The sequence below is a fragment of the Arvicola amphibius genome, chromosome 17 (assembly GCF_903992535.2).
Source record: "Arvicola amphibius chromosome 17, mArvAmp1.2, whole genome shotgun sequence".
Lineage (NCBI taxonomy): Eukaryota > Metazoa > Chordata > Mammalia > Rodentia > Cricetidae > Arvicola > Arvicola amphibius.
This window is the reverse complement of record NC_052063.2, coordinates 2,616,504-2,641,731: the sequence shown is the minus strand read 5'-3', so window position 1 is coordinate 2,641,731 and position 25,228 is coordinate 2,616,504. Positions and strand designations below refer to the sequence as shown.

Here is a 25,228-nt window from a genome sequence, read left to right as displayed (position 1 = left end):
TAAGACTCTGAGAATCCCAGTTTCTCACACCTCCCCCACCACACGAGGAACAGGAAACCACCCTCTCCCCCTTCCCATGAATAAAAGTAAGATGGTTATTATTTCTTCCTAGTCTTTCTTCTAGATCCTCTACTTGTTTTAACTCTGGAATTGCTCATTTCGGAGGCAGTGATTGTTTATTATTTATTTATACGATCAAAATATCCTGTCCCTGGTTGTTTTTCTTGTCTTTTTTTTTTTTTAATTTTAGGGTGGTGGTTTAAAACATTTTAAATTCCAAAGTGTCTCTACCTGCTTGTTTGTCAGTCTCTTCCCCTTTCTTCCCCCACCAAATGCACACATACACACATGCATGTTCACACATATGTGTACACATACATGCATAGTCAGTCATACATGTATGTGTACACCTGCAGTGAGTACACACCACACACACACACACACACACACACACACACCCCATATGGAAGACACAGAACTTGGTTTCAACCCTGTCTAGTTACGTGGTATTCAGTGTCTCTTCCATATGTAATCAACTACTTTGTAAGAACACCTTCCTCAGAACCTGAAAACAACCTAAATGCCTCTTGACTGAAGAATGGATAAGGAAAATGTGGTACATTTACACAATAGAGTACTACACAGCAGAAAAAAATGACATCTTGAAATTTGCAGGTAAATGGATGGATCTAGAAAACATCATACCGAGTGAGGCAACCCAGACCCAGAAAGGCAAATATAATATGTACTCACTCATAAGGGGCTTTTAGACATAAAACAAAGAAAAACCAGCCTACAGTTCACAACCTCAGAGAACCTAGACAACAAAGAAGACCCTAAGAGAGACATACATGGATCTAATCTACATGGGAAGTAGAAAAAGACAAGATCTCCTGAGTAAACTGGGAGCATGGGGACCATGGGAGAGGGTAGAGGGGGAGTAGAGCAGAGAAAAATATATAGCTCAATAAAAACAATTAAAAAATCAGGGAAGGCCGGGCTGCGGTGGTGCACGCCTTTAATCCCAGCACTCGGGAGGCAGAGGCAGGCGGATCTCTGTGATTTCGAGACCAGCCTGGTCTACAAGAGCTAGTTCCAGGACAGGCTCCAAAGCTACAGAGAAACCCTGTCTTGAAAAACCAAAAAAAAAAAAAAAAAATCAGGGAAGAATGAATTGTAGATGTATTACACACACATAAACACACACACATATATATGTTGCCTTCAGATTTAGTTATATGAAAAATAAATGTTTTCCCTTCCTTTCTCTGGAATGCTGTGGCTGGTCAGCTCATTTTAACTCCCTCGAGAAGGGCAGTCTTTTCTCCCTTGTTTGATTCAAGAGGGAAACTGAGGTTTCTAGAATGTCGTCTTAGCTTGTGAAGGCAGTAACCAGGTTCTGAGTCGTTCAGATAGAGGTGGGTGCAGGGCCCAGAAGAGCTTCGGACTGTGCCGGCCTGTGTTTGCTCTGTGGTTAGGAAGTGGAAGGACCTAGACTCATAGCACCTTCTGCCTGCCTTGGGACCAGGCTGGTGTCCACACGGTTTACTTCATCACATCTACCGTCTCCATGTTGTTCCAGGATTAGTGTGTCGTGTGACTCCAGTAGCTCAGAGTAGACACCAGCCTGCAAGGGGAAGTGAATGGAGAGGTTTCTTGCTTTCGTTTTTAAACGTTTATTAAAAAGTGTTTTCGTGCCAGGTGTTGGGGTACACACCAATCTCAGTACATGGGAGGCAGAGGCAGGATGATCTCTATGAGTTGGAAGCCAGCCTTGTCTACGTAGTGAGTTCCAGGCCAGCCAGAGCTGCACAGCGTGAGACCTTGTCTCCAAACACACACACGCACACACGCATGTTTCAGTCTATTTAGGTATTGGACTTAATCTGTAAAATACTGTCACACCAATGCCAATCTTTTTTCTTTTCTCCCCTAGGTCCGACAGGAGCAGTTAAAGATGCGTAAGTACTTCACATTTTGGTGTTATAACTCCTCTCCCCAAGAAAGGCTGTTTCTTGTGGCTCTGACCTTTAGGGGACTAGGTATGGCAGAAAAGACACGGGACATTTTCTGCACTGTGCACTTGTAGACCTCCTTTGATTGACAGCTAAGTGCAATTTGAAGGCTGTTACTATTTGTGACTTTTCGTGTTCCCCCTTCAGTGATCCTGGCATTCTGATTTACCGTGTTAATAAGAAAAAGTACGGTGGTATTTCCATCCCAACCTGCGCAGAGACTTGAGTTCGTAACAAGTGACCATGAGAACGCTCACCGTGTCGCCCCTGGATACTGGAGGAACATTTACTCATGTGAACACTCACTTGTTTGGGTGGAAATATCTAGATATTCCTAGATACTCAGGGGAACTGCACAGTCGTTTTCTACAGCTTGAGGGGGTCTTCATGTGTTGATCTTGGGGGGCTCCTGTGTTGGACAGTCAGTCCCCAGATTCTTCTGTTAAGACTTTGAGGCTTTCGGGAGGCAGTTAGGGTCCATGGGGTCATGAGAGTTGGAGATGCCCTGGGCATTAGTGATTTCTACGAAGGGGAAGAGAGACCATCCAACTGTGTTTTTGTTTGTCTCACCGAATCCCCAGCAGAACCTGAGTGTATGCCGCCTTGTGCTCTCAGACTTCACAGCCTCTAGAACCACAACCCAAACATACTTCTATGATTTGAGGTTTACCTGCTGTCAGGTGTTTTGTTATAGCCGTGGACACTGGCCCAGGACATCCTTCTGTGTTGAACTGACCGTTAGACTGTAGGACTAATGAGACGTCTCTCTGTGAGGTTTCTCGTGCTCAGGAATGCTGTGTTTCCATTGCTCTCCTTCTCTGCCATTCTACTGGATCATATCTGTAATCTAGATACAACAAGCCGCATAGGAGTTCACTGTCTCAGGGGGTTTCTGGTTACAACGCTGGCCTAGTTTCGTTCCTGCTGCTGTGATAAAATACCCCGATAACTGAAGGGAAGAGGGTGACTTTGACTCCGATCCAGAGGGACACTTCTGGTCTGCCTCGGCGGGGAAGGCATGGTCGCAGGTGGAAGGCACAAGGAGAGGAAGCTCACTCACAGTTGCCTCAGCAGCCAGGAAGCAGAGAAAATAGGAAGTGGGGCCCACCCCCAATACAGCACTTCCTCCAGCGAGGCTACACCTCCTGAAAGTTCCACAACCTTCCCAAACAACATCACCGTTAGGGACCAAGTGTGCAAACACAAACACAAGAATTTACTGCACACAGAGTGGTCTGCTTGGATTGGGTGAGGGAATGGGCATGCCTTTGGTTTGTGTTGTGGTTGGGGAATGGTCCGGGTGAGAGATCCTACACAGAAACTGGGTTTGGCCTTCCTGATCGCCCAGGGAGGAAGTGCCAGGCTTTCCTACAGCTTGTGCAGGTTTCAGGCTGGAGGGGGAGGAATGAGACTTGACAGTTGTTAGCGGTCCAATGTTAAGAATAGAGTCAGACTTTTTTTTTTTAATTATGAAAAAGAATTCAGAGAAGACTAATATGTGGAGTTATGAAGATTTCTAGGAATGAAATAGTCATTTCATGTGAGACTTTTGGGCACAAAAGAAGCAGTAATCACTTGCTTCAAATTCCTGGCATAGTGCTTGAGTCTCCAGTGGTTGCTGAAATGACTCTAAATACATTTGTGCCCTCGTCTTCTGTGTATTAAATGAAGTGGCCATCTAAGTGCCATTTATTATTATAAAATAAAATATGACAGACTGGACACGGCCAAGGGTGCTGAATGCCCCACAGTGTCAGATATCCAGCCAACATGCAGCTAAATTTTTAAAAAGGTTTTTTTTTATTACGTTCATTTGTGTGCATGTGTGCGTGTATACGTGCCCGTCACGACATACATGTGGCAGTCAGAGGACAGCTTGTAGTGGCTGATTCTCTGATTGCACGTCAGCCGGGGGATTAAACTCAGGCCGTCAGGTTTGTCTGCAAGTGCCTTTCCTCTCTGCGCCATCTTGTTGACTCAAAATTTGATTCTTTCAATGAAAATAGATAGGCATACCCATTTTGTTAGTGAACCAATTTCTTTAATATGTGGGGAAATTAAATGAACTTTAAAAATACATTTCTTTAAAATTTATTATCAGCAAATGTTTGGATACCTGTTTTATGTTCTAATACACTTGGGGTCACATGACAGTTTCCTAGGCATAAAGGGTCAATGTTGTAGAAGTCTAGCTCTAGGGGAGGCCTCTTCTTATCATCTTTTCCTTCTCCTACTCAGCTGTCTGCTTTCTGTGTGCAAGAATCCACCATAGAACGAAAGGTCCTTCTGCAGACCACTGTGGTTTGCTGGTGACCAGAGTATAGCGACGGGGCTCTTCATGAAAACAGGCTGTGCTGGGCTGGGCTTCCTGGGTGAGCAAGAGTTCATGCAGGGAAGAGGAAGCAAGGTGAGCTTGTGCAAAGAGGATGCGGGAGACAGGGCCTGGCCGTCTTCTGGTCCCTCCTGGAGCCCCCCATCCAGGATGGGGGAGGTGTAAGATGGTGCCGATGGTTTGGGAGCGGCCTGTGAAGGCGCTTTCCTAACAGGCCAGCAACTAGGCTTCATTTATGAATGTTTTAGAGCCACTGAGAATATTAAGTTGGAGGAGTTACATGATTATGTTTGTGGTCCAGGGTAACTCCTGGGGGTGTGTCACATGGGGGAAGAAGGAGGTAGAGGGGTGTCATGAAGTTGGAGCCACGGAGGTCAGCCAGCAATTGGGAGCCGTGGGAAGGAGGGAGGTTGTGTGGTCGGGTACGGTAGAGACAGTCCATGCGTTAAGTGACAGAGAAGGAAGAGAAGGGGGCAGCGGGACAATGCCACAGTTTCTGACTTGAGCTGGAGATGCAGAAGGTGGCCAGAAGGGGACCAGGTGGCTGTGGCCATCACCACATCCACCCCCTCCGGACGGTGGCTTCAGCTGAGTGGAGCAAGTAATAACTGAGTCAAACTGAAAGGAGAAACACTTTAAAAACACATGTTTCTACTTCAAAAGAAATAGCAGGTCTGAATTGATGTTTCAGACCTGTAATCCCAGCAGTTTGACAGGCTGAGGTAGAAGGATGGCAGGTTCAAGGCCAGGTTGGGTAACTTAGGGAGAGCCCACCTTAACAAGAAAGAAAGAAAGAAAAATAAAGTACGGAGCAAGTTGAGATGGGGCTCCTGTAACTCCACGGTAGAATGTTTGCGTGAAGAATAATAATAACATGTATGATGCTCCATTCCCGGTACCACCAAAACCAGAGCAAAGAGCAAGATCAGGAAAACTTGGGAACCACAGAAAAATATTACTTTTTAAAGAGGAAAATAATCAGTTGTGCTCTCACGACTAGAGACATCCATGATGAACAGTTGACACAAGAATAGTCAAACCCAGATTTTATGAGTGTTTCATTGTGGTCATGTGTGGCTTTTCATACTGAAGTCTCTAACTGACCCTTGCTTTACGTGCAGGCGACAGAGACAGGTCGCGTGTAGATCTCTGGGCTGAAGAGTAAGAAAGGCTGTGGGAGTTGAGACTGGGGGTTGTCTCTGCTGAGGGGAAGAGTAATTGGTAGGTAAACCTTAGAAACGCGACAGCCTGTGTGAAGGCATCTGGAGGGTTAATCGCCCTGAGGCAGGCCTGCTTATGGTGGCAAGCTCTTTTGCCAGCCCGCTCCTCAGTCTCTCTATTATCATGGTGCAGGGACAGGGAGCAAAATATTTATAATTCATTCAGCTGATTCACATGCTTGCAAAAATCAAACATTTTTTTTTCTTTCTTTCATCTCAGCGAATTATCTGAGCTACTTGGCACCAATAGGCTGTGTTGGGATATTTTGGTTGGTCATGGCCGAAGTCCAGTTTAAACTTGGTCATAAGACACAAACAAAGGAGAGCCATTGTCATGTGTTGGTGGAAGGCAACAGGGGTTTGGATCCAGGTGGTCAGACCCGGAAAACTGCTCTCCCCAGCTTGCCCTGTTGCTAACAGCTTTTCCCAGGGTATGGGGGAGACGGCCATTCGGTGCCCTGTTAGCTAAGCGACCCCGTGAAAACAGCCCGTTTTCCTTTAGTTTCAGTGAGACGCCCCTCACCCGCAACGTATACTCCCGCATGGTGAGGACGCTTTGCCATTCTGAGTCAGGGGCCAGGCGAATTCTCAATGGCCAGGGCCAGGTCATGTGCTTGGTTTTGGGAGCCAATCATACAGCCTCATCAAACCACATGGCCAAGGGGCGGGGGGAGGCGATTTCTCGAATGAAGAAGTGTGGTGGTGTGGGAAAGAAGGGGGCAGTTTTGAGCCTTAGGGTTGATTTCTTCCCAGTGTCAGTCACTTTTCATATTTTAGAAAGTATTGTTTAAAAATACTAATATTATTGTTATTACTATATCAGTATTAGTGACACTAATATATTACTGCTACTATTATATTTATATACTAACATTATTCGCATATTAATTATATTAATATTAATATAATAATATATTATATCATAATATATTACTAATACTCGTATTAGTAATATTAATGACTTAGTACTTATATTTATAATGTATAATAATGGTTCCTTATGACACTTTCATGTGATATATTTTGATCATATTCACCTCCTGTTACCTTCTCTTGTTCTTATCCAAGAATCTTGCTTTTTAAAGATTAAACATTATTTGTAAGATTATTACAAATATGCGTCATAGATGATACTATTAAATAAATTAACTCAAATTTAACGTTTGCCTTTGGAAACAAAAATATCATAGCCTTTAGATTTAAACAAGGGAATACTTCACTTAAAACCTAGAGAGTAAAATTTCATTAAGATTCTTCTTTAAGCAAAGCTATTTTATTGCCACAAAAGGTAATGGATATAAAGAAAAAATATCTAGAAAACACATTACAAGCAAATTATGAATACCCAATCTTGATTTGTGTTTTGTGCCATGTGTGTGTTTGCGTGTATGTGTGTCTTTGTGGTGTATGCATGGGAGTGTGTGGGTATACACACCCATGCACACACATGGAGGTCAGAGCAAGATGTCAATTGTCCTCCCCCTATTGCTGTCTTCTGTTCTGCCTGGAGACAGGGTCTCATTGTGTTTTTAGGCTGGCTGGCCAGCAGCTCTCGGGATCTGCCTGTTCCCTCTCCCCAGTGCTGACGTTACAGACACACACATGTCTAGGGTTTCACATGGGTCCTGGGGGGTTAAACTCAGGTGCTCCTGCTTGAAGAAGACAGACATCTTAATGTCAATGTCTGGCCTCTTCATGTGTACCCATGAGCGATTACACCCATTCCCATGAACACACAAAAGCTAAAGTTGTTCTGTGTGATACCTGTTCTTGGTTGTCAACTTGAGTATATCTGGAATGAGCCAAAACCCCCAATGGAGGACACAACTGTGAGAGATCTTTGCTTAATTTGAAGTGGGAAGATCTGTTTCCAATCTGGATCTTAGAGGTAAGAAGACTCGCCTTTAGTCCAGATCTGTCGAGCTGGGGAAACCCACCTCTAATCTGGGCCATGCCCTCTGCTGGACATCTGTAAAAGGACAGGGAGAAGGAAGGTTTTGTTCCTTGCCTGCTCGCCCTTGCCTTGCTAGCACATCCATTCCCTCCCTGACATTGGAGCTCACTTCTTTAGGATTTAAACATCTACTGAAGAGCAGCTGAGACCTCCAGCCTCATGAACTAAGCCACTACTAGATTCTTGGACTTTCTGTTGACAGCTAGCCATCATTGGACTAGCTGAACCATAGCCTGTCGTTCCAATAACTCATATATATATATATATATATGTATATATATATATGTATATATTGTATTCATCGTATAAGTTCTGTTAGCTTAGAAAACCCTGACTAATATATTCATTCCGTGCTCTGCAATATCAAATATCAGCCAAGATTTAATTCATTGGGGGAAGAATAAAGCACATTCATCTCAAAGGTACACAAATTTGTATTCATCTTAATACTTAAATTGTATTTCTATCAAGTAATTGCTCTTAAATACACTTATTTATTAGCAGTGAATGTTTGGTTTGTGTATTTATTTTATGTACCTCTATCCCAAGAGTTGTATGAAAACGTCTGGGGAGAAAAGAGGCCGGGAGGTGATACACGGCCCCCGTGTGCATTATCCTGGCGAATGGGAGCCATAATTATGGATGACTTAAGAGACTGCTGAAAGCATTGGTCGGAGGTTCTGTTGTAAATACCTCATGGCAGAAGGCACAGCACATGGAAGGTCTTGCTGTGAGGGGAAGCCGTAATTTTCATTAGAGTCACGGTTGGGTTTTCCACAGGTAGGACCCAGTAGAGTAGAAATAGGGAGAGGGGGGTGGGGAGGGGAGGGAAGGAAAGAGAGGAGAGGAGAGCATTAGGAACGGAGAGCAGAGAGCGATAGGTGTCTGGCTGTTAAACCAGGTAGAAAAGGAAGGGAAGCCCAAAGGGCTGATGGGAAAGACAAATGGAAAGTGGGGGGTGGCCTCCAGAGGGCTGATGTGCAGGACGAATGGGAAGTAGGGGGCTAGGACTGAGATGAAGTAGAGCAGAGAGCGTGATTCTAGGAAGATCAGAGAGAGGGACTGTTGTTCTCTTCCTTGGGGGTGGGATGACTTTTTACTCTAAAATGTCACAAGAGCCAAGCCCCATGGAGCAGCAATGGGATTGTGTCAGTAGCAACACTGGGAACATTTAAAAACCTGTGGTGCTGTGCTGATCAAAGGGACTTGATGACCACGTAGCACAATTGTCTTAGTAAGGCTCTCTGTCTCTGTGATAAAACACTGTGAGCAACTCGGGGAGCAAATGATATTTCAGCTTAAGGCTCTCTGGTCACACTCTGTCACTGAGGGAAGTCTGGGCGGGAGGGAACGTAGAGGCAGAGTGGAAGTAGAGGTCGTGGAGAATCCTTGCTTACCAGTTTGATCCTCATGCCTTGCTCGGTCTCACACTCCTCAGGACCACCTGCTCTGAGGGTGCGGTGGGGGCGGGTGGTAGGAGAGCCCCTCCCTCAGTGAGCTGGTGACTCCCACATCCAGCGCTGGTGAGGAAAATGCCTCCACAGGCTAATCTGGTGGGGACATTTTCTCAATTGGGGTTTCCTCTTCCCACATGATTCTAGCTGGGGGTCAAGATGCACAAACACCAGGTAGCACAATGTCCCGCTGTTCTCCATAAATGTGTAAACGTATTATTTAAAAAGTAAATTAAAAACTCTCATGATTTATGTAATAGTTAAGAAAAAAAAAAAGGAAGAACAGAAGAGCTCAAACCACGAGAGGCTGAACACCTCAGAGCCAGTGGCAGAGAGACAGGCTTTGGGTCAGAGCCATAATCTCTAGTGCTTTTGGAGTTTTTCTAACAGGGGCACTTGACTCCAAAGAGGAGACTTCCTGAGTGTTGGTGGAACTGTCCCTGTCTGAAAGCTCAGCGGGGAGCTTAGGAGGCTCTGTCCAGTGTTTAGAGATCCTGGGCTATTTGAAAACAAGCTGTGTGTTCTGGAGGCCCTGAGCAGAACTGGTACCACAGGGGGAAAAGCAAGCTTTCTGAAGGTAAGGAGACAGCGTTTTCCTGCCTTGCTTATAGCAATTGATAGCTCTACCACCGCCTCCGAAGGCTGTGGGTCTTCTTCACAAAGAGAGCAATTAGTACATCAGTGGAAGGTTGGGAATACAATTTAGCCCTTGGTCACTCTCCTCTGGGCCGAGATTGAAAGTCCCCCGCTTTGAAGTCAGTGATACTTATGCTCACCCCGGGGGGTGGGGAGGAATGCAGCCAGTCTTGGCTGAGGAGTTCGGCCAGGCAAAGAGAGAAAGCAAACAGCTGGAAGAAGCTGCGGACAAACGAGTCAGACCTCATCAGACCTCATCCAGTCCCTGGCAGAAGAATAATTCAGTTGGAAATCACCTATCACTGTTTGGTGGATTCGACCTGAACCACAATGTTGGGTACATTTCTCGCGACCGCAACCAACACCTGACAGAAATGACTTAAAGAAAGACTGATGTTGGCCGAGTGTCAGTCCCTCCTTGGGGGGCGGCCATGGTGGCAGGAGCCAGGGCAGAGCCATTCATATCACCAGGAAGCAGTGATATGAACCTGAGTCAGGAACGAGAGAGGTGGCTGTGCCTTGCAGAGGTCCACGCCTTCTGTCAACTAGGCTCTTAAAGTTTCCGTGGCCTCCAGAAATTGTGCCTCCAGGCGGGCAGGGCAGGGCACAGGTGTTTAAAACATAAAACCCGAGGAGCCGGGGGCACCATTAAAAAAATTCAAAAGAAAGTTAAATTCTAAAGAAAGTTGGGTTTACAAGTGGAGAATTATAATATAATTACAGCAAATATAATTTAGAAGCAAATACATTGTCAATTAATAAGCCTGTTCCAGCCAGGTGTGATGTTTACGCCTGTCATCCCAATGGTCCAGAAGCAGGGGACGCAGAAGGGTTACGGAGGGTTTGAGACTAGTCTGGGCTACCATGTGAGACTTTGTCTCAGAAATCAAAAACAAACGCCAAAGACAAAAACTAAACAACCTCCTCTGCAATAAAACAAAAAAGTGTTTCAAACGATCATCATGAAACATAAAACACAGCCAGCCAGAATGGAGCGCTGGCTCTGGCAGCTTCTGTGTTACATTTGTTCTGTTTACCAATTGAGGTGAGTGCAGCCTCCACCGTGGCACCCAGACGTGGATGGGGGAGGCTCAGGCACTGGGTTGTTTTTCCGCTTCTCAGAGCAGCTTTGTAAGCAGAGCTTTATATTTAGAACGGTTTTTCTTGATGAATAAGTGAAAAAAAGCATATTATGTTTTTGCTGCGTAAATGTTCGTTCTGGAAAGCAGAGGGGAGTGAGAACCTCCTGGTTTCCAGGCAAACAGAAGCTCGGAGGAATTAGAGATCATTCATTGGAGCAGCTGCTGTGTCTAGTTATTCGCCGTTTGTCTTGGAACGTGCCATGGTTTCGTGATTTTACTACCAAAGGCTTTGACATTTTAACTGTAGTTCATTCAGCTGTAAAGCTGAGAAAATGCAATGATGAAGATACTTTGAATACCATATATTGTTGGTGAAGAAAAGAAAATGTAGTTTTAAAAAATGTATGACCATTATTGGCACTTCTGGGGATTTACATATCTCAGGCGAGCTGAGTTATAGCCCAACCCCTCTTCTTATTTTTAATTTTGAAATAGTGTCTCACTAAGAAGCCCAGGCTGGATTTGAACTTGTAACCCTCTAACCTCCATCCCTCTTGAGTAGTTGGGAAAACTTGCTTAGGTCACCAGGCCTGCTTACTGTCTATATTTGATGGATTATTGCTGAATAAGGTTTCTTGGAGTGGAAAGTTCTAGTTGCTGGTAGAATGAAAATCATAGTGTAAAATAATTGAAAGATTTTATTGTGTCCTGTACAGATTTTTTTTTTAAATGATCATGTACGAAATACATTGTTGGAAATCTGGGTGGAGGAAAACACACGTTTTGCTGAACAATCACAGGCTGTGGCCAGTTGGAGGTGGTCCATCTTCTAGAGGTCAGCTTACCAAAAAATAGAGCTTATTGATGGCCAAGGAGACGTTCAGTATCTGCTTCACTTAGGAAAAGTCTACAAGAAGAGGATGGAGCAGAAAGGTGTGTGATTATTTGTGGAGTCTGAGTCAATGTGTGGTTGACTCTGATATGGAAGAGAGCGCCACGCTGGCTGTGGCACGCTCACAGGAAGTAGCTTCAAGTGGGCTCAGTAGGCACCGTCTATAATCTTAGATACGATGATTTCCTGGTCCTCTGCAGCGTGAGTCATGTCTCAACTACCAGCGGAGGAGGTACCCACAATCCCAAGACATTACAAGAAGGAGGGATTTGAGTTACAGTGGCCGGTTCCACTTTCAGTAATATCTGGTTTTGCAAACATTCTCATTGATGTTGTGACCGGAGTTCTGAGTCAGAGTTCTGGGAATCTGTGGTCTTAATCGTGGAGATTATTATACTCAGTGGGTGGCTTTAACCCTGACATCTTTCTCCTTGAAAACCTGTTCTTTGGTAAAAGAAGCTAAGTTGTTGCCAACAAAGAGAGAGAGGTGCCATTTCAATGAAATGCTAATGTATTTTATAAACTTCGTTCCCAGTGGTTAGTGGTTGATTCTTTGAAATGTTCCTGTCATTTAGAACATTTTAAGCTTGCCATAAATGACTAGAAATATTTCACTCATTTTTTTCAAATATTAAACTACATCCACATAATTTTCAAAGGGTAGGAATGATTAAAATGAAACACAATTTATTTTTTTATTGAACTATACATTTTTCTCTGGTCCCCTCCATTCCTCTCCCCTCCTCTTCTGCCCTCTCCCATGGTTCCCATGCTCCCAATTTACACAGGAGATCTTGTCTTTTTGTACATCCCATATAGTTTAGATCCATGTATGTCTCTTTTAGGGTCCTCATTGTTGGATAGGTTCTTTGGGATTGTGAATTGTAGGCTGCTTTTCTTTGCTTTATGTCTAAAAGTCACTTATGAGTTTGTACATATCATATTTGTCTTTCTGGGTTACCTCATTCAATATGATATTTTCTAGATCCATCATTTTGCCTGTAAATTTTAAGATGTAATTTTTTTTCTGCTGTGCAGTACTCCATTATATAAATGTACCACATTTTCCTTATTCATTCTTCAGTTGAGGGGCATTTAGGTTGTTTCCAGGTTCTGGCTATGACAAATATTGCTGCTATGAACATAGTTGAGTACCTGTCCTCATAGTATAATTGAGCATCCTTTGGGCATATGCCCCAAAGTGGTATTGCTGGGTCTTGAGGAAGGTTGTTTCCTAATTTTCTGAGAAATCGCCACATTGACATCCAAAGGGGCTGTACAAGTTGGCACTCCCACCAGCAATGCAGGAGTGTTCCCTTTACCCCACAGCCTCTCCAGCATAAGTTGTCATCAGTGTTTTTGATCTTGGCCATTCTTACTAGTGTAAGATGGAATCTCAGAGTTGTTTTGATTTGCATTTCTCTGATGACTAAGGATGTTAAACATTTCCTTAAGTGTCTTTCAGCCATTTTAGATTCCTCTGTTGAGAGTTCTCTGTTAGGCCTGTACTCCATTTTTTTAATTGGATTATTTATTCTTTTGATGACCAATTTCTTGAGTTCTTTATGCATTTTGGAGATCAGACCTCTGTCTGATGTGGGGTTGGTGAAGATCTTTTCCCATTCTGTAGGCTGTTGTTTTGTCTTGTTGACCATGTCCTTTGCTTTACAGAAGCTTTTCAGTTTCAGGAAATCCCATTTATTTGTTTCTTTCAGTGTCTGTGCTGCTGGGGTTATATTTAGAAAGTGGTCTCCTGTGCCAATGCGTTCAAGTGTACTTCCTACTTTCTCTTCTATGAGGTTCAGTGTGGCTGGCTTTATGTTGAGGTCTTTGATTCATTTAGACTTGAGTTTTGTGCATGGTGATAGATATAGGTCTATTTTCATTCCTCTACATGTTGATATCCAGTTATGCCAGCACCATTTGTTGAATGTGCTTTCTTTTTTTCCATTTGATATTTTTTGCTTCTTTGTCAAAAATTAGGCATTCATAGGTGTGTGGATTGATATCTGGGTCTTTGATTTAATTCCATTGGTCCTCCTGTCTGTTTTTATGCCAATACCAGGCTGATTCCTGGAAGTTGTCCCCTGCCCTCCAGTGCACACCACAACATGCATGTGCACATACATGCACACATAAATGCCAATACAATAACGATTTTTACAAGTACTTAAATGGGTGGTTACTGGTATCCCTTCATAGAAGAGGTCATCCTGTCAGACCCTGTCCACCTCCCCTTCACTCTGCTTAGCTGTGGGAGATAGAAATCAAGGCGGGCTTGTTGTGTATGGTCATTAAAACCGTGTTAAGCTGGGTGTGGGGCATACTCGGTAGAAACATGCTGCTTAGCGTGGGCAAAGCCCTGGGTTCGATCCGTAGCACCCAAACCCAAACCCCGAGCCAAAAGATTCAAACACGGCGCCTCCCAAACCCCAGATCTAACACCGCAAACTATCTGAAGCCCCCAGACAGCTTTAGATTTAGACCCACGCTGCAGCGGTGTCTAGAAGCCACTTAGGCTCTGGGTAGATGAGAAGCAGCTGTTGTAGCCTCTTCCGTTCCCCTTCAAGGGTGCTAGATGGGCCTAAGTTAGAACAGGTACAATTAGTGAGGAAGACTTGAGTTTTCTTGCTCCATTTTGCCAGCCAGCAGTTTCCCTTCTCTGGCAGGGGTTTAAGTGCCTGCCGGGCAGCTGCTGATGGACAGTGTCTACCTGGGTCCCTCGCTGGGGCGTGGGCAGGGGTGAGGGGTTGCCTTACTTGGAATGCGTATCCCCCGTAGCACCTGTTCCGATGTCCTCATCATTCTTAGATTTGAAGATTCAACAATCAGCTCTTAAACCCATGAAGTCAGGGCCATCGAGGTGGGAGGCGTTGAGACCCCCAAATAATGGAGATGTGGGCTCCACAGGCCAAGCAGGGTCTGCCTTGCAGCAGAGAACTCACACTGCTAGATAGTCACCGCGTTTCATAGTTACCATAATTGGAAGCCCAGAAAACGTGTGGGGGTGGAGTCGGAGAACGCACAATTAAATAGGAAAGGGGAAGGCCCCGACTGGACTCGGCTCATTAACACTGTTGTAATTAACAGAGAATCCAGACCTAGTAGATTCTACTTTAATTTTTCGCTGTCATTCGTGGGTACCACCGAGCAGAGCCCAGCCACTAATGTGTCCAGAGAACTAAGAAGTGCACGAGCAAAGCGACGGGCTCCAGGAAGCTCAGGGATGGTGTCCTCTAGATGGCTGGTGGGTTCCCCGAGGAGCAGCGGACAGGGGTAGGACTGGATCTCCACGTCAGCACGGGAGCTTAACTAAGAGTCCAACAGTGATAAGATGCTGTACTCTGAAGCAACCCTTGGTGATAACTGGTTCACCAGAGGCTCCTCGGAGACTAGGTAGAAGCATAACCTTCCAAATGGTTCGCGTCTCCTTCTCTCTAGATATATTCATTTTTTATTATTGTTAGACAGACACATTATATATATATATATATATATATATATATATATATATATATATATTTCTAAAAGAAAAACAAAACCAAGACTGCATCTGTAACCAGACACCTGATCTGGGTCACCACAATAGAGAAGGTGTGAGCCTTGCTCTCAGACTTGAGACCCAAGATTCAGTCTCCCGGTAATGGGGAGGCCAGCTTGCTTCAAGGAAGCCTTCGGCACTGCCGGAGGATGTCCTGCAGATGAGCCTCTGAGTCTTTACACACACACTTGCGTGTACTTGCTGATGTGACCGTGCCCAAAGCAAAAGGCAGGCACTAGACCGCTTACAGCCCAGCTCCTGGCTCTGAGTTGACGTTAACGCTAGAGGCAACTCCTGTTCTCTATTCCCAGAGCAGCCTGTGTAGCCCAGTAAAGAAAATGGAATTGGGGCCAAGGTTGATGTTAGGGCGGGTGTTGTAGTCGGCAGATCCACGCTCTGGGGTGCTTTCCGAGCTCTCAGAGTTGTGATTGAACTGCGTACTTGCCAGCTGGCTGCATCCCCTAGTGGCCCTCTGAAGTCCCTGTCGCTGAGGCCAAATGGAAAGCCAGAGAAAACCTGCAGAATTTTCTTTCCTTGCTGGGATAACTAACAGGCAGGTCAGAGGGGATCCTCAGGGCCATGGCTGTGATTACTGTTCTCCATAAAGACTTAAAAACATGAATTCACAGAGGCACCGTTCCCACGCTTTGTGGGATTTAACTTACCCGTTGGGTGGTAGAGGAGGCAGGTTCATCATAGAGAACGATTTCGGGTTATCGTACACTTCACCTGATGGTGACTCAAATTTGAACCAGAAAGGAGTGGTGTGTGTACGGGGAAAATAATGAACCTTCCGTGTCAAGGCCTGTGTCCTGAAAAATACTGTTTCTCTGTGCCAGAGCCGTTTGTGTATCCCAGCATGTTTGCCTACGTGTGTTAGATGAATCCCTTGGTTTCCCTCACCATCTGTTCTGCAGTGTTCTGATCTTACTGACACCCCACCCCACCCCACCCCACCCCTCCACAGGCTGTTCAGCTCATCAGCCATCTTGGTAGCGCTAGCAGCTGGTGAACAGATTCACAATCTCTTCTCTAGTATTATAATACACATGCATATATATCTGAGCCCATTTAGTGTTGCTCACACGGGCATGTGTCTAAGATAACCACACACGGGCATGTGTCTAAGACACACGGACATGTGTCTAGGGATAACCCCTTGGGATTGAACAACCTTTGTGCGAACCCACCCCAGAGGAAACTGATTCTTCCTCTCTTAGCAGCCATTGCCCATTCTTCTAGGAGAGGGACAGAATTTCCTCTGTCCATGTTGGTACATCAACTGGTATGGTTCAACCTTGCTTTTGAAACAGAATCTCCCACTGGCTTGGCGCTTGCCCATTAGGTAGGCTAGGCATGCCTGTTTCGGCGTGCGTTTGTGTTTCTTGTGTGCACGTGTGTGCCTGTGTATGCATGTCTTGGTCTTGCATTTGTATATGTCTATTTGCATGTTTGCTTATATTTGTTTGTGTGTGTGGATATGTTTGTCCACACATTGTATTCATGTACATGTGTGTGTGCACATGTGAAGGACTTCTGCTAGAAAATGGCACGTTCCCAAATGATATATGTGTATGTATTTGTGTGTCTGCGTTCATATGCTGGGCTTCTTTCGGAAAAATATCACATTCCAGTGATCTTTTCCAGGACAGCCTAGCAAGATGACTCTTGGAAATCTAAACTTTCTTACTCCTGCTCCCTGAGCTCAGCCGTGAGGCACTTCACCTGATTGCTCCACAGCCTGGCTAGCACAAGGATGCTAACTGTGGACAGATAGGACTCTCAGCTGGAGCCCAAGTCCTATTGGCCTGTTGGGCTTTTGGCTCTGCAACCCCAGGCCTCCCTCTTCCCAGGAACCTGAAGCTTGCTAAAACGTTCTTCCTGTATGTGACCCGCATGGCTGGGGGGAGCCACTCCACCCCGCCTGGGAAGGTGTGCTCACCTTCATATGGTCAGGACAGACTTCGGTTTCTGCTGACGGCTGGGTGAATGACAGCTTTTCCTTCCCCTGAGGAGATTCATCAAGAGCAATCAGCTGCTTCTGTTCCTCCTCTGCCTGGACCTGGTTTTCCAGATGATTCTAATGTGACAGCTGGACAGGACAACCCCTGTAGGTTGGGGAAAGGAGTGGCCTAGCAACGGGAAATATTTGCTAAGACGATGACTCCTAGCAGCAGCCGCGGGCTCCTTCTAAAATGACTACAGCCCAGCCAGGATTCTCCCCCATTTTGCTTCCTCTCCCCTTGAGTGGGACGGTGTTAGTTGGAGCTGGGGCTGGGGCTGTGCCGGTGTCTCCAATACAAATTAGCAGGGCTCAGTGAGTCTGGAATCACACAGGTGGGTTCAGACTCTGGCTCTGTTCTGTGCTGTAACCTTCAGTCTTACAGAACCATGGCTTTTCATCTTCAAAGGGAAGTGAATACCGATTGAGGAGTACGGGGATGAAGGTGTCTGGAATAGCCTCATGAGCCAGTGGAGTTGTAAGGCTGATGCTCAGTGCTTTCCTGAGCTTGGCACGGTGGCAGCTTCACCTCTGAGAAACCAGCACAGTGATCTCTTGCGGGGGCTAGTTTTGGATTTTTCTCTTTCTCCTTGCATGAAAGGCTGTGGAGCCTAGGGCATGAGTGCCCACCTGAACGTTTTTGGTCTCCAGGATTCTCTGCACAGATGTCTGGGGTTGAAATTCTCAGAGGTGTAGGGAAGAGCACAGATGTGTCTCATCCCTTACCTGATACCCAGGAGGGACTGGTTGATAGTGACTTGCTTCGTTTTAAATTTGGAGACAAGGTCTCTCTATCCCAGGCTCGCCTCAAGGTTCACTATATAGCCGAGGATGACTTTGAACTCCCAATCCTCCTTTATTCTGAGTGCCAGGATTCAGATTCACGTTAGTACACCCAGGTTCTGGAGATCAAATCCTGGGTCTAGGCACACTCGACAAACATTCTATCCACCGAGTTCCATCCCAACCCCACTGAGGCCATTTTTAAAGTCCAGGACTTCAGTCCCAGAATTGAAATAATTGGGGAGAAAACGGATGAGATGATGATCTCATATACTCAGGCATATATATCTGAAGGTTTAGAAGATTTTGTGTGTGTGTGCATGTGTGTGTACACAAGTGTATGTGTGCACACTGTGTGTGTGTGTGTGTGTGTGTGTGTATACACGAATGTGGAGGCCCAAAGATGACAGCAGGTACAGTCTTTGATTGCTCTTCATTTTATCGAGGCAGGGTCTCCCGCTGAACGTAGGCTCACTGATTCCAGCTAGGTAGTCAGGCTGCCCTGGGGAGCTTCATGTTTTTGTAGAGTTCTGTCAGTCATGCAGCCAGCACTTTAAACACAGAGTCCCCTTTCCCAGCCGGTCAGTGGACATGTTATAACTCATTATACATAGGGTGCTTTTAGAAAATGTGTATCTGAAACTTTACTCAATAAATAGGATGACTGTGTTATCACTTCCTGCTAGTTGTATGTGTGAAGGTTGTTTATACTGAGAACATAGACCGGGGTTTAGATAACTGATAGGAAGTAGATTTGAAATAGGGGCGGATCCTACTGGATTGCCTCACCCAGCCTCTTCCTGCTGGTACTACAAGCATGCATCACCATGTCTGGCTCTGAGGGTCAAACGTGGACCCTACTGCTTGCCCCACAAGCCCTTGAACAGCTGAGATATGTGTCCGGTGCTGACTCTGTTCATTTTAGAGAGGCCGCTAAGAAGTTTCATCTGAGCGTTTTCTTCCTCGTTGTAGCAGAGTGTGTATTACATGGTTCCATCCTTTGAACAGAGGGAAATAAAACTGGCATTAACTCTCCTGCTTCCACTACTGCAGTTGAGCTGTTCCAGGGGCACAAGGGGCTCCATGTCATAGGGAGGGCAGGCAGGAACTGAGGGGTTAGCTGCTAGAGCCCTTACCGTAGAGCCGAGGTTCAGGCAGCTTGTCATGGTCGCTCACCCGAGGGCTGGCGGACAGCTTTCTGTCTAGCCTTTCCTGACTCAGGCTGGCCCCTGTCCCTGATGGAGTTTGGCAGCCGGGCTTTCTAGCTTTTGCTGAATGTATCTATTTTGATATGTAGAAAATCGCCCGACCGTTAGTGTGTGGCCAGAGCCAGGCAGAGCACTGGGCTGTAGATGTACAGAGCGGGTAGCAAATGTGAAATTAGTCACCATGACCTCCTGTAACGGAAGCTGAAGTGTCCGGTGTGCAAAACGCATGGTTCACGGCAACTGTTTCTGGGCTTTTAGGACAGAAGACTCAATTACGGACGAAGACAAGAGGAGGTATGTGGGCCGTCGCAGCCGGTGTCACGTGAGTGATTTTGGCCGTAGTGCATGGACGTCACCCACTCTGGCACAGGACAATGACACATATTCCGTCAGGTGGTACGCTAGCAGGGACATGGGACCTGAAACGACAGAGGCCCAGACCCAGGATCTGAGCTGCGACCCAGCAAGCTTGCACTCTGCCTTGCGCGTGTGGCTTTGTGCCATCTGTTCTGCCCCCGGCCGACTCCCCCTCCTCACCTCTGCGCTTCCTCGGACCCCCTCTGCTCTGCGTTCCCGGGCATCCTGTCTCTTGCTATCCATGTCTTTCCCTGTGAGGAAGTGATTTTTGAATATCCACGTTGCCTAATGCCACAGGGATCTCTGAGTTTGCCCTAAGCGGTGATGGACGCCAGTCACATATCGCTCGACTCTATATCACTATATGTACTTCGCTCACTTTTTTTCTTTCTCATTACAAGCAAAGAAGTTAAAAATTTTTGCTTATTTAATGAAGCTATTTTTCCCAAAGCTTCCTTTTAACATAGAAAAGCAGGAATCTTTGAAAAGTCATGAGTTATCTTCACAATCATATATATAATCGTTTGGAGTGGTTTGTCCTTTATTTTTTGATGGTTCTCTCCCTCTAGCGCCCTTAAATTGATCTAATTTCTTTTCTTAAAGAAACTATGGCGGAGTGTACGTTGGTCTGCCTTCTGAAGCCGCCAATATGGTGTCTAGTCAAGCAAAGACAGTACGGAAAAGTAAGCAAGGGTTGCGTGGGGCTTCTTTCCTTAAAAAGGCGTGTGTGTGTGTGTATATATGTGTGTGTCTGTGTGAGCACGCATGTATGGGTGTGTATATATGTATGGGTGTATCTATGCATATATATATGAATGGGTGTGTGTGTGCATGCACATTATGGGTGTGTATATATGTATGGGTGTGTCTGTATATATATGTGTGTGCATACATATGTATGGGTGTGTGTATATATGTATGTGTGTGTGTCCATCTTTCTGTGTACGTGTGTGTGATATTGTTTGTAGCTTTGTGGGAAATTATAATGAATGTTTAAAAAGATCTAAACACTAACTGTTATTATTTTTCTCTCGAAGATTAGAGGAAGATAACATGATATCTGGACAGTCAAGAGGTACTGTGTCTTTTCCTGAATTGTCTTGTGTGATTAGCCTCCATAATGAAGGGACTGCTTGTAGTGTCTCTGTGTGTCTAAGAGATCTTGCATGCCAGGTCCATTTTCTTCTGAACAGCCATGGTTTCACTTCGGTCTAAAACATCAGGGCTCAGCAGAACTCAGGAGGGCTTAGAACTTGAATGACAGCTGGAAGATCTCAGTCAGAGAGACTCTGGCTAGGACTCGGGGATCGGTATACACAGCATGAAGCAGTAGGGTTCAAGAGGAGATGCGTCCATCACTGGTTGAGATGGGGTGCTCGTCCTGGCTGATACAGGAGCAGGCATGAGGGGAGGGAGAATTTCTGTTCTCTTGGTCCCATGGCATGGGCTGTGTTTGGCTCTCCACTCTGTGCCGTCTCTTACCAAACACACCCAGCCTCTTTAGCAGCCTCCACTCAGGAGTGCTGTTTCCCCGGAGAGAGTCCTTTCTCTTTTGGAAGTCAGACTCTTCCCCCTGCTGGCTGAACAGGTTACTTTCCCTTTGTGACCTCAGTCTCAGGCTATAGACTGGATCTTTTGCTTAGACGTAAAGGTTGTTGTGAGGATTAAATGAAATAAATGGTAGCTTTTGCTTTCATCATTGCCCCCTTCTTTATCTTCTTATCCCTCTCTCTCTGTCTTCCCCAGCTTGCTCACTGGGGAGTGAGATTTGATAGCTGTTTGTCTCTGTGTGGGGGTCAAAGGTTACCGCAGTGACAGTCAAGCAGTTACTGCTGACAGTAACTGTCACAGGTAGCTGGCCGAAATACTCCCTCACTGCTCATGGATCCCAGCGTGTTCTTTGATTGCCATCTCCGCGTAGTCAGTTTGATCCCGTTTCCTTTTTGCCTCACCTTAAAATTACCCGAAAGGTTTTCTCAACTGAAGGTCTTGGCTGTCTGTTTCCATGAGTGGCTATGTGTCCATCGTTCCGTTTGTCTGTGACACACCTACATCTGTGACTTGGCAGGCTAGGCACTGGGCAGAATCCTAAGGTGAGGGCTGTTCCCTGGGGCCTTCGATACAAAGGACAGGCTACAGCTTTTGGCTAACACCACCGTCTTTCTGACTGGAATTCACCCCGTGAGCTCATTCGGCTATTTTGGGGGGCCAAATCGATGAATGGCTTTCGGCATCTTGATCTGATATGGTTAGGTAGTTTCTTATGCCCCTGACTCTAGAGTGGAAACCACAGCCACACAGCTGTGGCTATTCGAGAGGCGTCTTCTACCCAGGAAGGAAGTGGTGGCCTAGGCCTGCTCTCAACTGAGCCAGCCCAAAGGAGCTTACGGCTCTCAGATGCCAGTGTGGACCACAGGCTGTGAGTGGTTGGACCCTCTCTGCAGGTTAATGCTGAGAAGGGACAGTGTTACAACTGATGACCTATATTATGCGTGTGGTGTCGATATGCTCGCAGCCTGGTTTAGTTATTGTTATTCTGTATTTTAATTTTTATTTGTATTTTTCATAAGTTTCTCAGCATCCAGTTTTATCTCTTTATATAAATATTTTCAGCATTCAGAAATATGCTGCCCACTAATAAATCTTAAGTCGCTGTTGGTTGACTATTGAAAATGTGCTCTATTTCGAGGCAAGTTCAGTAAATAATTTTCAGGCTTAAGACATGTGCTTTTATCTAAGTTGTGATTTTTGAGTTTGCTAACTCTTTTTCCCCACCTTTTCTTTTTTCCTTTTACAGCCTGCTCTTGAATTTGGAAGGAATTTGGCTCCGGGGACATTGTATCTTCAAACAAATCCTGAAAGATTGTCCCCTGCTGTGCCACCTCTCCCAAATCCTTAGTGTGTAGTGAAAGCCATGGGTACATACTGTGCATGTGGCCATAGAAGGAAACTGGTGAGACTTGGTGCTCACTGGGGGGACTCCGTGTGTCACCCACCAGTGAGGGAGCCGTCAGGCTGTTGCCACCCAGCCTGGGCCGCCAGGCTTCATAGTGTTTTCCGTCCTGGCCATTCCACCCGGTTCACAGAAGTCCTGTCTTTTGATAGTTTTTATATAACGCAGTCCTTACTGTATTTATAACCTGGTGTTAGGGCCATATAAAGGAATTACCTGAAGTAATATATCGTCTCTTGTCCTTTGACCTTTCTCCTTCGTCATTTTTTTCAGCTGTGAAGTTGGTAATAGAATCTCACAACTCTCCCTTTCTCCCTAGTCGGTTTAAAACTTTCATTTAAATGTAAGAGAATTCCCTCTGTTGAGGACAATGCAAGTATTTGAAAATGAGCCAGTTAAATGTGCATGCTCCCCACACAGGTGTGGACTAAATTCCCGTTTTCTTTAATCAGAGGCTCACATGGCTCCAGAAGTCCTCCAGCTGCCCAGTTGCCCGTTCTCCCCGTGTGTAATTAGAGCATCTCATCGTGTTAATTCCGTACTGTCGCTTAGGACTACGGCTGATGTTTAGTGGGATATCCGGAAAGTTCCGAATTTGGTAACAACATGCACACCTACTTATGACTGCAGTGTAAGCAACCGGGTTTACCAACGTATTTCAACGATTAAATATTTTTATCCCCTTTACCTGGCTTTCTTAATTATTTTCAAGAAACGACTTTCAAAGAAACTGCTTGTGGTATTATCATATGTAGACACTGTATATCAATATGTACAAATAACACTGGTCAAATAGATTACTATGAGAAGTGGGGGTTTTTCCCAAAGAAAGGCTCTTCTATATTTGGTTGATCATAATAACTGTGGAGCCATCGAATTGCAGAACACAAAAAGTAGAACTTACGAGGCGTAGATTCCACTCGATGTCCTTAAGCAGCTTGCTCAACATGGCACTCGGGGACGCCGATGTTTATATAAGTAATAATAATAGCCCCGAGGAGATAGGCATGAGAGTCAGGGCTTCAAGGCCAGCTGGCTCCACAGTGAGCCTGAGACCAGAATGGACTATGCGAGACCCTGTCTCAAAAAATATTTAAATTAAAAAACACCAACTGCATTGACTTTGGAAAACCTAATTTACAAATTTACAATTTTTTTTTTTTTGGTTTTTTGAGACAGGGTTTCACTGTAGTTTTAGAGCCTGTCCTGGAACTAGCTCTTGTAGAGCAGGCTGGCCTCGAACTCACAGAGATCCGCCTGCCTCTGCCTCCCAAGTGCTGGGATTAAAGGCGTGCGCCACCACCGCCCGGCACAAATTTACAAATTTATCTATCCTTTAGATAGATAGGAGAATGTAAGGATGGACTGGGGATAAAATTCAACTCTCACCGAACGTCATCTGTTTCCTGGGCCTCTTCTGTTGTTGCTCCAACCCCAGCTTACACCATGTTCCATTTAAATTGATCGCTCTTGTCTCCTCTTCTTCCTGGTAACATTTTTCTCAGCTTTTCCTTTTTTTTTTTTTTTTTTTTTTTTTTTTTTTTTTTTTTGTGACTGCAAACCTTTTGAATCCTACTCTCTGGGAATTTTGGAATATGCCGTTAATAGGAACCCTCCTGTGCTTTTATATTGGACTGGGATCATAGATCCTGAGGGAGACCCTCACTGAGATGGAATGACCCCTCATCACGTCACATAGTGAGAGCTCAGGATCCTGACTTATTACCAGTGAAACTGACTCTGATCGGTTGGATGAGGGTCTTGGCTCTCTCCACCAGAGTTTCTGAGTTTCCCTTTCCCAAAACCTCGAAGCCAGCGGTTCTCCACCTTCCTGACGCTGCGACCCTTAACACAGTTGCTTATGCTCCGGTGACCCCCCCAACCATAAAATTATTTTCGTTGCTACTTCATAACTGTGATTTTGTTACTGTTATGGATCATAACCTAAGTATCTGTTTTCTGATGGTCTTAGGTGACCCCTGTGAAGGGTCATTTGCCCTCCAAAGGGTCATGACCCACAGGTTGAGAACCGCAGCTCTAAGTGACTTATGAGTCCAGACCGTAGTCAAGATGGGAGTTATGGTCCCACCCCCCCGGAGGAATTTGGGGTCGTTGACTAAAACCTTGATAGCATTTGGCGATATTCTTGTTCTCACCAGAGTTCCAGTTATCTTCTAGTATCTGGAGAGTTTGTCCCGTGCGTATACCAAGCCAGTCTCTATTCCACTTCCCGTTCTGCAAAGAATCACTGATCCCGACATAATGACTCACACACGGGGCCACTGAGAACACAGCTGGTCAGGCACGGTTAGGCTAGTGTAGACTCACCTGACGGTCCTTCCCCTGATGACTCCAGCCACGCTCTGCCCTGCCTCATGTAGGAAAGGGGAACTTTGGGGCAATGCATTGCTGTACTTTGTGCAAACAGACAAGTTCACCTAGTCGTATACATTTTGATGGATTGTGTAGTGTGTACTCTCATCACTTTGGATAGAGAAATATACAGCAATAGGGAAAAAAGCATCCTGGCAACTGGGTATTTCGTGACACTGGACTGCAGGGGTTCTGCTTCTCCTTAAAGTTTCCACAGCTAATATGAATGTGATCTTTGGCTCTTGTCTCCTCAGGGTCCTGGGGATTGAACTCAGGGTCTTATGTGTGCTAGGCAGGTAGACTGAGCCACACCCAAGACCCATCCTTGGGGCCTATAGCATAATTACTGGGTGTTCCAATCCCTATTTTTTTCTCCCCATTCCTTCAATAGGTACTGCTAGGAATTTTCTAAAGTATGTATTTATT

The 25,228-nt window shown here is 45.4% G+C and overlaps 1 protein-coding gene across 1 annotated transcript in view; it reads left to right on the top strand.

The window, feature by feature from the left end:
* C17H12orf75 (chromosome 17 C12orf75 homolog) overlaps nt 1–24,481 on the top strand; it is a 37,576-nt gene extending 13,095 nt beyond the window's left edge. Inside the window, exons 2-5 of the mRNA XM_042054259.1 lie at nt 1,937–1,961; nt 19,378–19,413; nt 20,080–20,159; nt 24,402–24,481. Of these exons, the coding sequence (XP_041910193.1) occupies nt 1,937–1,961; nt 19,378–19,413; nt 20,080–20,159; nt 24,402–24,481 (221 nt within the window). The remainder of the gene's footprint in view (nt 1–1,936; nt 1,962–19,377; nt 19,414–20,079; nt 20,160–24,401) is intronic.
* The last annotated feature ends 747 nt before the right edge of the window (nt 24,482–25,228 follow it).